We start from the raw sequence: 13,105 nt of genomic DNA, 5'->3' as shown, positions 1-13,105 counted from the left end.
AGACTCTTGGACAAAACACCCACAAAGCAGCAGCAGCTGTTACTTCCAAGCTGGTAAAGTCTAAATCATCCTGACTTCCACTTCCAGATCAGCTTTAACATACATTAAAAAGAAACACCTGAGGGTGGGGTGAGGCACAGGGGAGCATGTGTAAAACCTTTGAAATGGAAGAGGACACAATAAAACTCCCTTCCTGTCTGAACACAGCAAAAGGAGGAGAAACGGGACAGGTAACTTATTGCTGGCAAACTCTGAAAACTCCCCTGTGGGCTCTTTACTCTCTTTTCCTCTCTCCATAGGAGGCTCCCATTCATCACAATGGCTGGAATTACTCTCTGTACATTGGCTGCCAATGACTAGTGACCCTTATAGGCCATGCATTTTCACCACTCTGCTCTCCCAGGCTGCACAAAGGCTGGAGCGATTGCCCTCCCCCGACCCTCTCTCCCCAATTTCTCCATCTCTCTGCCGGGGAAGGTAAGAGAGCTCAGTTCTGAGGGGACAACCAGTTGTCTTGAAATCTCTGGGACAGATTTCAGAAGTGGACTTTGAAAAGCAGCAAAGCTGCATTCACAGCTCTCCAGCTGGGACAACGGAAGCTGTTCGGGCACAACTGGCAGCATTGTTTTGTGCAAGGAAAGGCTGCCTCCTTTGAGGAGGAGAGACAGTGCAGTTGGGTCTGTCGTGGCTTACGAAGTCCATGCCAACTTGTCTGAAAACCAAAATCTTCCAATGCTTAAATATCTGCCAGCACTAAACTTCTATGCTTAAAAAATATATATATCCCATTTGTGGATTTCACTAGTGAAATGCATCACACAGCCTACCCGCCTTGCCGTTCTCTCTCTCACACAGACACAGACCTAGACATAGATACATACACAAAGCAGCTCTAATGAAATACTGGTTTGGTACTTAGGATGTTTTCTCCAATACTGAGAGGGAAAATACATAAGCACAATCAACCCCAGCTAGGTAGCTCAGCAACACTTCAGATTATGAAGCCAATAATAAAATGGTCAAATGTCCCCTCTCCGCACTGCAAACTGCATGCTGCATGGTGCCTTTCAGAACAGGAGCAGGGCCGTGGGTGAGCGAGTGTCTTCCTCAATAAGAACCAAGATGTATTTTTATTTACAAAAGAAAGGAGAGAACAGTTTCCACACAAAAGCACTACAACGATAACTCCCTTTGGTAAAAAGTGTAATAAATGTCTCCATAGGTCTGTTTGTTGGTATTAACTCTCAAGCCACCTGGTACTATGGTACACAAGAAGCTGGTACAGTTATGCTAGCACATCAAGCATACTTCCTTTAATAAAAAAAGGGAAAAAATTGACAATATGTACATTTATTTACAAAAAAGGAAGGGGAACATGTTAAAATTGTGTTGTTTCTGCTGTGTGTGCGTATGTGTGTGAAAAGCTGGTGCATGGCACTAGGAGAGACTAGTAAAGAAGCAGGTACAAAACAATCCCGCTGGCACTAGAAAGGACAGACCAATCTGAGCTGGTTGAATCAGGAGTCCAGCAGGGTGAAGGAGGGAGGAGTCGAGGGTCAGATCCAGGAGATGCTGTTCTCGACAGCCGGACTGCAGAGCTGGGTGACCCCGGGTGAGATCCTGGCAAACCTGCAGCAGTCTAACAGAGGAGAATCCAGTTGTGATAGGCACCTCTGGGTTTCACGACATATCTGAGCATATAACTTTAAATGCACCACTCCGGTCAGGATGTATGCAACATCCAGTTCTCTTCCCTTGAAGTTCAGGCCATTGAGGAGTTAGTCTCAAAAGTGCTGGTGCATATGAGCTAGCTGCATTTCTCTAGGATCACTCAGTTCTGAAAAGGGTCCTTCCCTCCACAGTGCACGCTGAAGTCAGAGGCCTGTTGGCAACAGTTCCAGCTTAGGTTTGTAGAGATCCGTTTTCCTAAACCGAATCCCGCTGGTGACAGGCTGTACCAGCTGTGCACTAGTCAACTGGCCATGTTACGGAGATACACAGTGAGGGGAGAAAGGCATCTTCCTCGTTTCCTTGATACGCACACACATACACACACCACGTGATCTTCCCTCGCTCAGGGACTTTACGGTGTCTTGAATATTGTGCCGTATTTGACACGGCACTTGTTAATGCTCACAAAGTGCAGGGTCTCTGTATCACAGGTAGTGGTACAGGGCACCAAACCCTCCAACCCTTCTCCCATTAGCCACTTGTTTGTCTCAGCTGCCATTTCACGGGTCACATGCTCCTTGGTCCATTTGTCCACCCAGGCTTGGAACCGCTGGTGCAGCCGCTTGCTCACTCTTTCATGGGACTACAGAAATGGGAGAGACAAAAGATCACGAAACACTTAAAAAGCGAAAACAAATCCACTTCCCTAGGCCAACAGATTTGAGATGTTTAGCTCTGCTGGGGAACTGGCAATACAAACACTGACCCTTGCCGACTGATCAAGGGAAAGCGTCAGTAAATTGGAGGCAGTGTATGAACAAGCAGGCACAGCCATCCTTATTCCCCAACTGGAAATCCCCAAAAGCCTAGTGTTAATGAAAATTAAGTCCGTGAAATCAAGTGCTCAGAAGTCATCAAATTCAAAAATCATCAAATGTTTGTTGAACTCTGAACTAGAATGTTAACTCTGCCACAGTGTATATCCTGTATATCGTATGAAATGGATTCAACACTCTGCTAATGATCAAAACAGGGACACACAAAACATACATGTGCACCAGAGCAGAATTAAACACTCAACAGAAGTAATTTCCAGAAGTTCCTGACTTGACTGCTTGATTAGAACCCTAACGCTGCAATAATGCTAAGCTTCTCATATCTTTTCCCTGATTAATGGCAGTGTCAGGTGATGCAAGACTGTGTTCAGCCTTCAATGCAGGGGTTTATAAAAAACAATACAGAAACAGTCTCACGTGCGTGCAAGAATTCCAGCTGGAATAGAAGAGGGGAGGGCTGAGACGGATATATTTGTTCCCAACCTCTCACAGCACATGCGCGCATGCACACGGCACCCCCACTAAAATAAAGTTATTTTTGGACCGAAACAGAGCCTAAGAAATTTCAAACCAAAAAGGAATCGGAGTAAAGTTATGAATAATTTAATAAAGGGTTAGTTAAGTTTAACACTGACTTAATTACAGTAGTCAGTCCCAGTAACTACTACACATATTCCCATAGCTGTGCTATTCTGTTAGAACCTGAACTTCTGAGTCCTGGGAAAATATGCATTGTGACATTTCCAGGGTGGACTGATTTAAATCAGCATTTGTATTTCAGCTGTTTTCTAAAGAAAGATGCACTCATTAGTTGATATACCCATTAAAACACCTTGACTTACAACTAAATAGACACGTTACAGTAGATTTGGTACATCTGTTTGCTACCTAGAAGTGTACACCATAACTATATTTTCAGATTCTTATTAACCAAACACTTTTAGTATGTTAGAAAATGGTGAACGATATATTGCTTATTTACTAGATAATTAACTTTTTGCTCATGTTTTGTGTCAACCTGCATTAGAATGGTAACTGGAATTTAAACAACCAAAACAGTATATAAAATGTATTTGTATTAGACAAGACAACCTTAAATGTTTTAGACACAAACTTCTCTTATCAAAAGATGCTTCACATTGACAATTAAATAATTTATTAAATAGAGGGATTAACTGTAGTCAGTGAATTAAACTGATTATTTCAGGTTGGTCTGGGAAAATTTTCAAATATGCCTAAGTGAAAGTAACTGGGGCTTAAATTTCTAGTCTCGCTTATGTCTCTTGAAAAGAAGACAATCTCCTAAATTACCTACGCTAACCAACTGTACCATATTTTTGAAACTTGATCTCAAAAGTTAGATGCTTTCCCTGACTCTTTCTTTATATAGAAATGAAGCCTTTAATTCAAAGGGGTTTTTTTGTTGTTGTTTTTTAAGAGAGGGTCATGGATTCAGCATATTTATTTGTTATTTAAATGTCTTATTATAATCTTCTAAGTTTAGGCCTCAACATATTTTGTATTAAATTCTGATTTCATTTTAAACTGGCTCATTTTTAAAAAAGAAAAACTTATAAGCAACAAAAAATTTTAAAAAGGAATTTTATTTAATTTTTAAAAAAGGTCTTCCAATTTTTATCCACCTTGGACCTTTCTGTAATTATGACATCACTGCGGCTATCCTAGTCCCAGACCCAGCACTTTCAAGCAGCTGGTATATTCGTTTGCAGTGCTCCACTGCCCGGGAGCAACCCTAGACTCCCACTCTCAGTGACTGCAGGGACGAAGCACAGCTCCTTGATGAGATGAGCTTGGAGGGCTATGTCAGAACACGGGTCAGTTTTTCAGCATTTCAGTTCTTTGCTATCCCCCTTTTTAGGCCCACCCTAACAAGGGGGATTACCAACCAATGTGAGGTGCCCCTAGGCAAGAAACCTACGAGTAAAAGGATGCTAACAGCTGCCTACTCTAACAGGAGAGTTTGGAAAATGGAGGGAGAGGAAAGGAAGGGTTACATCTCAGGAACATTCAGAGGAAGTTTACAGCGTCCAGTGGACTAAACTATGTCGTGTCCAGTCCTCAAAGCAATATGAAGACTACTAAATGTTACAGGAGAACAACCCCTCCCCCGCCACCCCGGACACTTTATCTGACTCTCCCCAGATGCCCTTTGGGAGCAAGAGGTTCAGAGAAACACCAGCTGCTCATCCCATTCCTTTCACTCAACTCCTACTTGCTGAGCACACAGCAGAGCAGTCCTCCTGTACATGTAATCCTCTGATTTGATCATGTACACCAGAGGTCGGCAATCTCTGGCACGCGGCTCGCCAGGGTAAGCACCCTGGCGGCCGGGCCAGTTTGTTTACCTACTGTGGCGGCCGGTTCGGCCGATCGCGGCTCCCACTGGCCGTGGTTCGCCGTCCCAGGCCAATGGGGGCTGTGGGAAGCAGCATGGGCCGAGGCATGTGCTGGCCGTGGCTTCCCGCCGCCCCCATTGGCCTGGAGTGGCGAACCGCGGCCAGTGGGAGCCGCGATCGGCCAAACCTGCCGACGCAGTAGGTAAACAAACTGGTCCGGCCGCCAGGGTGCTTACCCTGGCGAGCCGCGTGCCAGAGGTTGCCGACCCCTGACGTGCACCATCTTATAGGAGTTCAGTTTGAATTTACAGTCCAGCTTGTCCAAGCTCTCCTCATTCTCCATGGACTTCTTACTGTTTCCCTCCTTCCCTTCCTTCTCCTGCTGCTCCCGATCACGCTGACACTTACGGATCCGCCTCAGGTTCCTGTAAACCAGAGAATCCCTGCTGGGATTAGTGCTCATTCTCTGTCCACTAGGCTGGGCATATCTGGTGGCTCCAGGCCAGCCCTTCGGAACCCAAAGTATTGCTTAGAGTGGAATGGTCACAAATTAAAGTCGGTTAGGCTCATGTGCCTACCATAAGCCAACCCACTGATCTCAGCTGTTTACAGAGAGTGAGGGCCTTTCAAAGCTATTTTGCAACCAACTTCCTGCTAGCGAAAAGCACTGACTCAGCACCTTCCGCACTCAGCTAGAGGGCTATTGTAAGCAAAGGCAGGATTGCCAAAAAAAAAAAAAAAACAGGGCTGGTGACTCCCCAAACCCTGACCTCTCTGCTGCCTGTGGACTATGCCCTCTCTTAGTCACTGGAGAGCAGGAGCCCAGGGTGGGCTCTTGCAATAAACAGCTGCACTGTGTCTCCATATGCTACTCCCAGGTTAATGTCTTCTAAAGTGGCAGAGTACTAAAAACAAACCAGAGACTGCAATAGCCAACACTGACAGAGTACGAATTTCTCCCTCTGCTGACATGGGTACTTGTGGTCTGTGGGTCACTTTTCACAGCCACAGCTTGTTCACTCACCTTGGCAGGAAAACCGGTTTCTGGGCCAGGTGTTCCCGAAGTTCGGGAGAGGTAGAATCAGAGCTGACGTACCGTTCTACGTAGTCTGACCAACCCTGAAATTGGGCACAGAACACAAGGGGTTAACCAACATCTGCCAAATCAAACAATTCAAACCCAACTCTGAAGGGGTTTGGTTGGAAGTGGATGAAAGAAAAGCAATCTTTGGAGACTCCATATATTTCACACAGGTCCCACTCACTCTCCCCCCATGGATGGATATACCTATACCTATACCATAGAACTGGAAGGGACCCTGAAAGGTCATCGAGTCCAGCCCCCTGCCTTCACTAGCAGGACCAAGTACTGATTGTTGCCCCAGATCCTTAAGTGGCCCCCTCAAGGATTGAACTCACAACCCTGGGTTTAGCAGGCCAATGCTCAAACCACTGAGCTATCCCTCCCCCTATATGCACCTGCACTGTCTGGTTTTTGAAATTGTTAAGAAGAGATGCCAACAAGGCTTGTTCAACCCAATTCACTGAGTGCACTGTGTCACATAATCAATGTGTCCTGTAGGACTAGAAGCAGGTCATAAACTATAGCATCTGAAACACTGACAGCTCTGCCATCTTCATCCAGTTATACCCCCATTTAAACTTTACATGCTTAATAGCTGCAGCTGAACTCCAAGGACAATCGGCTCTTACCTCTGCCTCTACGGAGTCATCCGAGTTCTCCTCTTCGGTGTCCAGCAGCTCGATAGTTAATTGGACCTGGCCTCTGCTCTGAATGAACATCAGCTACAAAGCAGAATGCAGAAGGGGACTTAGTAACCAATTATTCAGAAAAATAAATCCAATAAACTTTATGCAACTCTCCAGCATAATACTGTGCCTTCCACTCTGCTGGGAACAACGGGGGGATACTAGCCCCAGTTACACAATCTGAACACAGAAGGAGTTTTGACAATGAGTGGAAAGTTCTAGATCACGAAGGAGCTAATCTAACAGAGGGTAAAAGGATAAAGAAATTATTCTACATATAGGGGCAGAAGAGAATTCCTGGATAGAGAACCATGACATACTTAAAGAGAGGGGGAAGAAAAAAGCATGAATTGCTGCAGTGAACGGTTGGTATTTTATTAACGATCAGACAAAATCTCTCTGTTACCCACAGAGTTTGCTCGAAATTGGGATGTTTATAAAGGCAAAGCAAGGAGCTGGACCCCTTTTAGCAGCATGCTGTTTTCTGATCAATTTGTGCAGTTTCAATTCTTTGCTTCCCTGCTTATTTTGAGACTCTCAGCGGGAACACAGAGACGCCCTATAACTATCAAAGCCATTATCAATGAATTTCACTAGTTCAAGATGGGCCCGGCCACTTCTGATTTCACAGTGACAAGAAGTATGAATTTGATTTGAACTGTGAGTCAGGTTTATTTAACGCATAGGTGACAAATATTAGTAAGAGACCGTTACAGTCTACAATGGATGAGATGGAGAAAAAGGTGGAAAGCGTCAGTGACCCACCCCACGGGAGGGAGGGAGACACAGAGATTAAAAGCCTAGTGACAGCAATCACTCAATACAGTATTACTCTGGCTTTGGGACACTGGGAAATACAGGGACAAATCCCAGCTTTACTTCAGGATACGTATTTTTCCATCTTCCTTGCAAATGTCCCATTTCCGAGGAACTCTTTATAGAAATATTTATCTGTTTTTTCTGTTCGTTCTACAGTTCCTGTCTGGACTGATGCAAGCCCCGCCAAGGGCTATGTTAAGACCGACAGTCACAGAGCAGGTACTCGGCAGCTCCACCAGGCTAGAATGCACAATCAGGTCGCCCTGTCAAGCTCTATGACAGCTGCGGAGCACACAGGTGTCCAGAGATCCTTGGGATATTTGGATAGTTACGTAAAATGAAAAGCTGAGCCCATTCTCCTTTCTCAGCGAGCCTTCGTACTTCCCCTCCTCTCTCAGCAAGCTCCTCCAGGAGTCCTCCTCCAAGCGTCACTGCAGGCAGATATGGTTTTTTACCTTGAAACAGTTCTCGTCTGACATGGGCTGCTCGGCTTTGCGCTGGTACGTGGCCTCCACAAGGGCCCGAGATGACTGTGACGACAGCAGGCCTCCGGTAGCTCCGTTGCTATTCTCCGACAGGTAAAGCTCTGTCACCTGCATGCAGATCTCCTCGCTCACTGTGTGCTGAAGCTGGGAGCAGGAAGGACACAGAGAAGAGGAGTTAGTGAAGTGGTTTTAAATGCCTCTGGACTTGGTGCACTGTATACTGCAGTAGCCCCCTTTCCCCAACCCAAGTCAGTCAGAGGGCTTTGCACTAGTGTGCACTACGGACAACCTGCCTTCTGCAGTCAGGCCGTAGACAAAATAGAACACTAAGAAAATCTCCAAAATAAACTTCTCCATGTGGCAACAAGCAGAGTTAGACATTAATCAAAACAAGCCAGGCTGAGCCTTCATCATTTGCCTGCACTTCTAGACTTACATGTTTGCATGCAAACACTTATGTCAAAAGCTATAATTGATGAGAGAGGAACTATTTTATCTCCCCTACATACATATACGCTGTGGCAGAATTGGTCAGATTTCCAGTTCTTCTCCACTATGCACCATGCAAGTCTCAGAACCAGCTAAAGAATATGTCCATCAATGCAGATTAGAAATGAACATACCCTTAAAAATTCCTGCTTCAAACCTCTGTCTGGTCAAACCACAGCAAAAAAAAATTCTAGCCATCTAAGTATTAAAACTAAAAAACAATTATTTAGGTTATGAACATAGTAGCCTCTTCTATTGTGAATTACTACTACACCCATTGGAAAACATTGGGTCCTTTAAAATAAATAATGATGCTGGCAAAGTACAGTTACACATACAAAGTAACTACGGATTAATAACCTTTAAGTGAGCATTATGAAGGAAATGCCTGACAGCTGGCAAAGATTTAGACCATCGAGGTACGCGGGAAGGGCTTGTTAGGCAGTTCTCTTGCCATGGAATCGCTACACCAAATCCAAAGGTTGATTAGTTGGTTGTTTGTGGAGGGGAAATTAAAAATAATTAAATCAAATTCTAATTATTAATTATATTCCCAAATTGAAATAAAGAGCCGGTTGACTGCCGATTTCCTGTCAAAACTGAAATTAAGAACTTGTTTTTAGCCCTGTCCTTATACTCTAATTTGTGCTTAACAATTCTCCATAGAAATTGGATCATCGAGGTAGCCAGCATGTGAGAGTTGACACTTGGGCTTACAGAGTTCAAGTGACAACAAGCAGCTGAAAGCCACAAATATACCAGCTTCAAGAGCCAGCCAGCGTGTGTGAAATCCAGAAGGAAGTTGTTATTCAAAAGAAATACAGAACCTTTTCCAAGAGTCCTTACAGTTTTGGTTCTTGTGTTTACAAATGCTTCAGGTTTTCTAAGAGCAAGAGAACACTTCAAATGTGGTCCCATCTGATACTAGGCATCTCTTGGATAGTGGAGGACAGTCTGCACTTGGTAAGGCAACTCCCATCTTTTCATGTGCTGTATATTTATACCTGCTTACTGTATTTTCCACTCCGTGCATCTGATGAAGTGGGTTATAGCCCACAAAAGCTTATGCCCAAATAAATTTGTTAGTCTCTAAGGTGCCACAAGGACTCCTCGTTGTTTTTACTGATACAGACTAACATGGCTACCCCTCTGAAAGCTGGGTAGTAATCCTCCACATCAATATCCACTAGAGGAAGAGAAGGTGCAACATGAACTACATTGTAACACCCCACAAAGGCAGTTCCTACAGGCCCACTATGAGTTCTGGGATCAAAAGGGCCACATGTTGAAGGTCTCAGACAAATTGATGAATTACCAGAATGGTCAATAAAATGAGGAACAACACTGTAAGACTTTAAATGAGAGCTTTTCAAATTAATGCCAGGTCTGTAACCCGTCAGAGGCCTCACGGAGGAGGGCAGAGGTGGTAAAATTCTCAGAACTAAAGAGGTTCTTGCTACCAAAACAACATTATGCACACCATTAAAGCAGAGACCTCACCAAAAAGATATGAACGCAGATATGTCCTAAGGCTCTTATGAAATATACCCATTGCACATTATTATTAACTTGTATTTCACTAGCACCCAGAGGTCCCAAACTATATCTGCGACCCCTCTGTGCTTGCCACCATTCAGACACACAACCAACTAGTCCCCGCCTTGAAGAATGTAAAACAGAGACCAAGGGGGTTGGGGGAAGCAACTTGCCCGAGGTCACATAGTAACTAAGTAGCAGAGCTCGGACTAGAACCCAGGTCTCCTGTTTCTCCAGCACCTTATCCAGAGCAAGCTACACGGACAGTTACCGCCTTTCCAAAGCTGAATGTGCCAATGTAGCTTCTAAAAGGTTTTGTGGGCTGTAGCAGAAACACAGTAAAAAGGGGAAGAAAATGAAAAAAGCCATTCAGGGTACACCCAGTTTTGAACTAACACTCATCACTGCGGTATAGGCATCAAGGGAAGATGAAAATAAAGTTGTTAAAAATACTGGTTAAGGAACAATGCCATTTTAAAGGGAATTTGAAAAGTTCTCTGTGTTTTCTGTTTGTTTTTAATTGTTATAGGTTCAAACACCTCTGCATCCCTCAAGGCCAACAAAGACTGTCCACACTTCCTCCTTTGCTTTAATCCAAATTAGCTACTTTACTCTGGTTTTAGCTGGCAGGAAACAGGCAGCCATAGGCAGTTTAGTACTGTAGCATTATCACCACTAAGGAAACCAGCCCTTGGAGAATTCTAAATACATATATTTCCTGAGACCACTCAGATTACACGAATATTGTAACAGAAAATGGAAGATCAAGGAGGCTCTTTACTGGTCTACATAGGACTGCCTGGACTTACTTGGGTTTGGCCTGCCCTGCTTTCTTTAGTCGGTAAATCATTTGAACACCAGTTTAAAAGGACACACACTTTTTAATACCAGAGCCAAAACTGACTGCTTTGTCAATTGCCAGAGGCTGACTCCTCCATTGAGATAGTTTATAACAAGCTTGGGGCAAGAGAAGATTTTTATCCAACTTGTAAATTCATGAGGTAGAAAAATAGCGCAATCCAAAATTAAGAAATTCAGCTGGCAAGGAGTGTTAAAGCAATACAAAATACCACGCCTCTCGCCCACAGCCCCATGAAGTAGGATGTTCCAAGTCCCAGGGTCAGGTCTAGAGATCTCCTCCTTGATAACATGCTGTGCTACATTCAGTGCCCACCAGCATCCTTATATTTCACATTTTGGAAACTACCAAAATGCAGGTACCGGATTTTACAGAGACAAGACCTAAAGGCAGGTGAGAGGGAGGAACACAGATTCCTCAAGACACCAGGAAACAGATCAAGTACCAGATCCACACACTGGGCTGTCATTCTTGTCTCATTTTATGCCTAGCACTTCCCGCTCCCATTCCCTTTCCCGGTTCTCCTCTTCGATTTGCCGCTCAGCCTGGGTGCAAATCCTCAGCAGCAGCAAGCATAGGATTTGGTGAAGCCGCATGAAGATGTACCAGTTGTTGTTGACATAGAAGAGGCTGTACACTTCGTCCCCCCTCCGCCCCTCCCCCCCGGTAGCTTCTGGGCCGCTGTGTTGCTGAACAGCAGCTTGGCTTTAGGGAGGCTGCCCCCAACTCCGTTGTGCTTTTTCGCAGCCCCAGTGGGTTCATCCACACCCATTTCCTCCTCCACGTCTGAGAGCTCGCACCGCCCAGCAAACAGCAAGTCCGGAATGAAGTGGTACATGATCTGCTTGATTTTGTACTTGTCCTCTTTCTGAATTCCTGTCTGCTGTTTCACGTGGTGGATGATAAAGAGAAGCAGCATCCTCCAGGATTTGCCTGTCCTCATAGGCTAGTGACAGGTGTGGGCCTATGGGTACTCCAGCATTATCTTCTGATGCCTGCTCTTGCCTCTGAGGGAGGAAGAGCAAATACACAGAGCATGGGTGAGTCTCACATATGCAACTTACCACGTCTTTAAGACCCTTGTACAAAGCACTGGCAGTGAACTGGATTTCCTCTTTCATTACAACCCCAAACCCTATGGGGGAAGGGCCAGAGTTCACATTATCCATCACAACAACCCAAGTTCTGGTGTCAAGGGCCTACACATATTGCATACAGGGCCTTGGTGTCATTCTGTTTGAAGCTGATGCCCTGGTGATCCAGGGATTTCAGGTAATGTTTCTCATTCTGCTCCCTCCAGACCTTGTTGAATCCTCTCTGGCCTTCTCGCCACTCTTCCTCTTTCATCTTTAACCTTAGCAGCAACAAAAAACAAAACAGAAGCTAAGAGATGCTAAGATACCACATTGATGGGTGTAGGATAAAAACCTAGACCAGACAAGCTGGAGGCAGTAAGGCTTCTGCTCAGTGCCCATCGCCCACTGAAACAGCAGAAAGTTTCAGAAGGACTTCAAATGAGGTACAACGTGCATAGCAAAATTCTCCAGGAATGGCCATGAATCTTTAGATTGGTTTTGTGGCTATGTTATTTTACAGAAGGTTAAATAGGCCACAAATGCATGGCTATACCCCACTAACCAGGGTGATGATGAGGGCATTCAACAGAACATAAACCAAACTTTTTTTTTTCCTGTATACCTCCTACAGAGTCCCAGGACTGGGTCTGAGTTCATTGTCAATATCCCAGAATTCTGCTTTGTGAGAAGTTACAAATAACAGAAATCTCAACTGTTGTAACCAGCTGCCCCAAAGAGTCCCTGGTATCTGTGACATCCCATCATTTATTTAATACATGGATTTAACCACTTGCCAGACATTTCAGAGCTCTCAAACTTCTCTGATACTTGTTATGGTCCTGTAACTAGATATTCTTTTCACCCCATGCAACACAGGCATACACAAAACTCTGAACCTCTCAGCCAGTTTATACCTAGCCTAGAAGAAAGAAGTCCATTCTGTCACTTCACAAAGAGTGCACTGTAACCAACTTGATCATGTTTAAAGGAAAAACACCACAAGTTGGGAATCAGACAACCCTCGACCTCTCACATCTTGACATAATGTAAAAACCAGCTCTCTCTCTCTCCACTGAGAATTAAGGAATCACAATTTACATCTAGGCAGCCTACATACTTTTCATGAGACATAGGAACTTTGCAGAGATATAATTGCTGAACGTTCCAGGAGTCTAGAAGCACACAGATCCCAGAAGTACCTCTTACT

At 44.5% G+C, this 13,105-nt stretch overlaps 1 protein-coding gene across 1 annotated transcript in view; it reads right to left on the bottom strand.

The window, feature by feature from the left end:
- Positions 1–2,083: 2,083 nt before the first annotated feature.
- Positions 2,084–13,105, bottom strand: part of LOC135884613 (paired amphipathic helix protein Sin3a-like) — a 127,735-nt gene continuing 116,713 nt past the window's right edge. The window contains 11 exon segments of the mRNA XM_065412035.1: positions 2,084–2,314; positions 4,741–4,830; positions 5,145–5,289; positions 5,889–5,983; positions 6,578–6,670; positions 7,909–8,082; positions 11,317–11,511; positions 11,550–11,726; positions 11,728–11,868; positions 11,916–11,934; positions 12,039–12,176. Coding sequence (XP_065268107.1) covers positions 2,084–2,314; positions 4,741–4,830; positions 5,145–5,289; positions 5,889–5,983; positions 6,578–6,670; positions 7,909–8,082; positions 11,317–11,511; positions 11,550–11,726; positions 11,728–11,868; positions 11,916–11,934; positions 12,039–12,176 — 1,498 coding nt within the window.

The sequence above is a fragment of the Emys orbicularis genome, chromosome 10 (genome assembly GCF_028017835.1).
Source record: "Emys orbicularis isolate rEmyOrb1 chromosome 10, rEmyOrb1.hap1, whole genome shotgun sequence".
NCBI classification, from domain to species: Eukaryota; Metazoa; Chordata; order Testudines; family Emydidae; genus Emys; species Emys orbicularis.
Note: the sequence above shows the minus strand (reverse complement) of the source record. Positions and strands in the feature narration are given on the sequence as shown.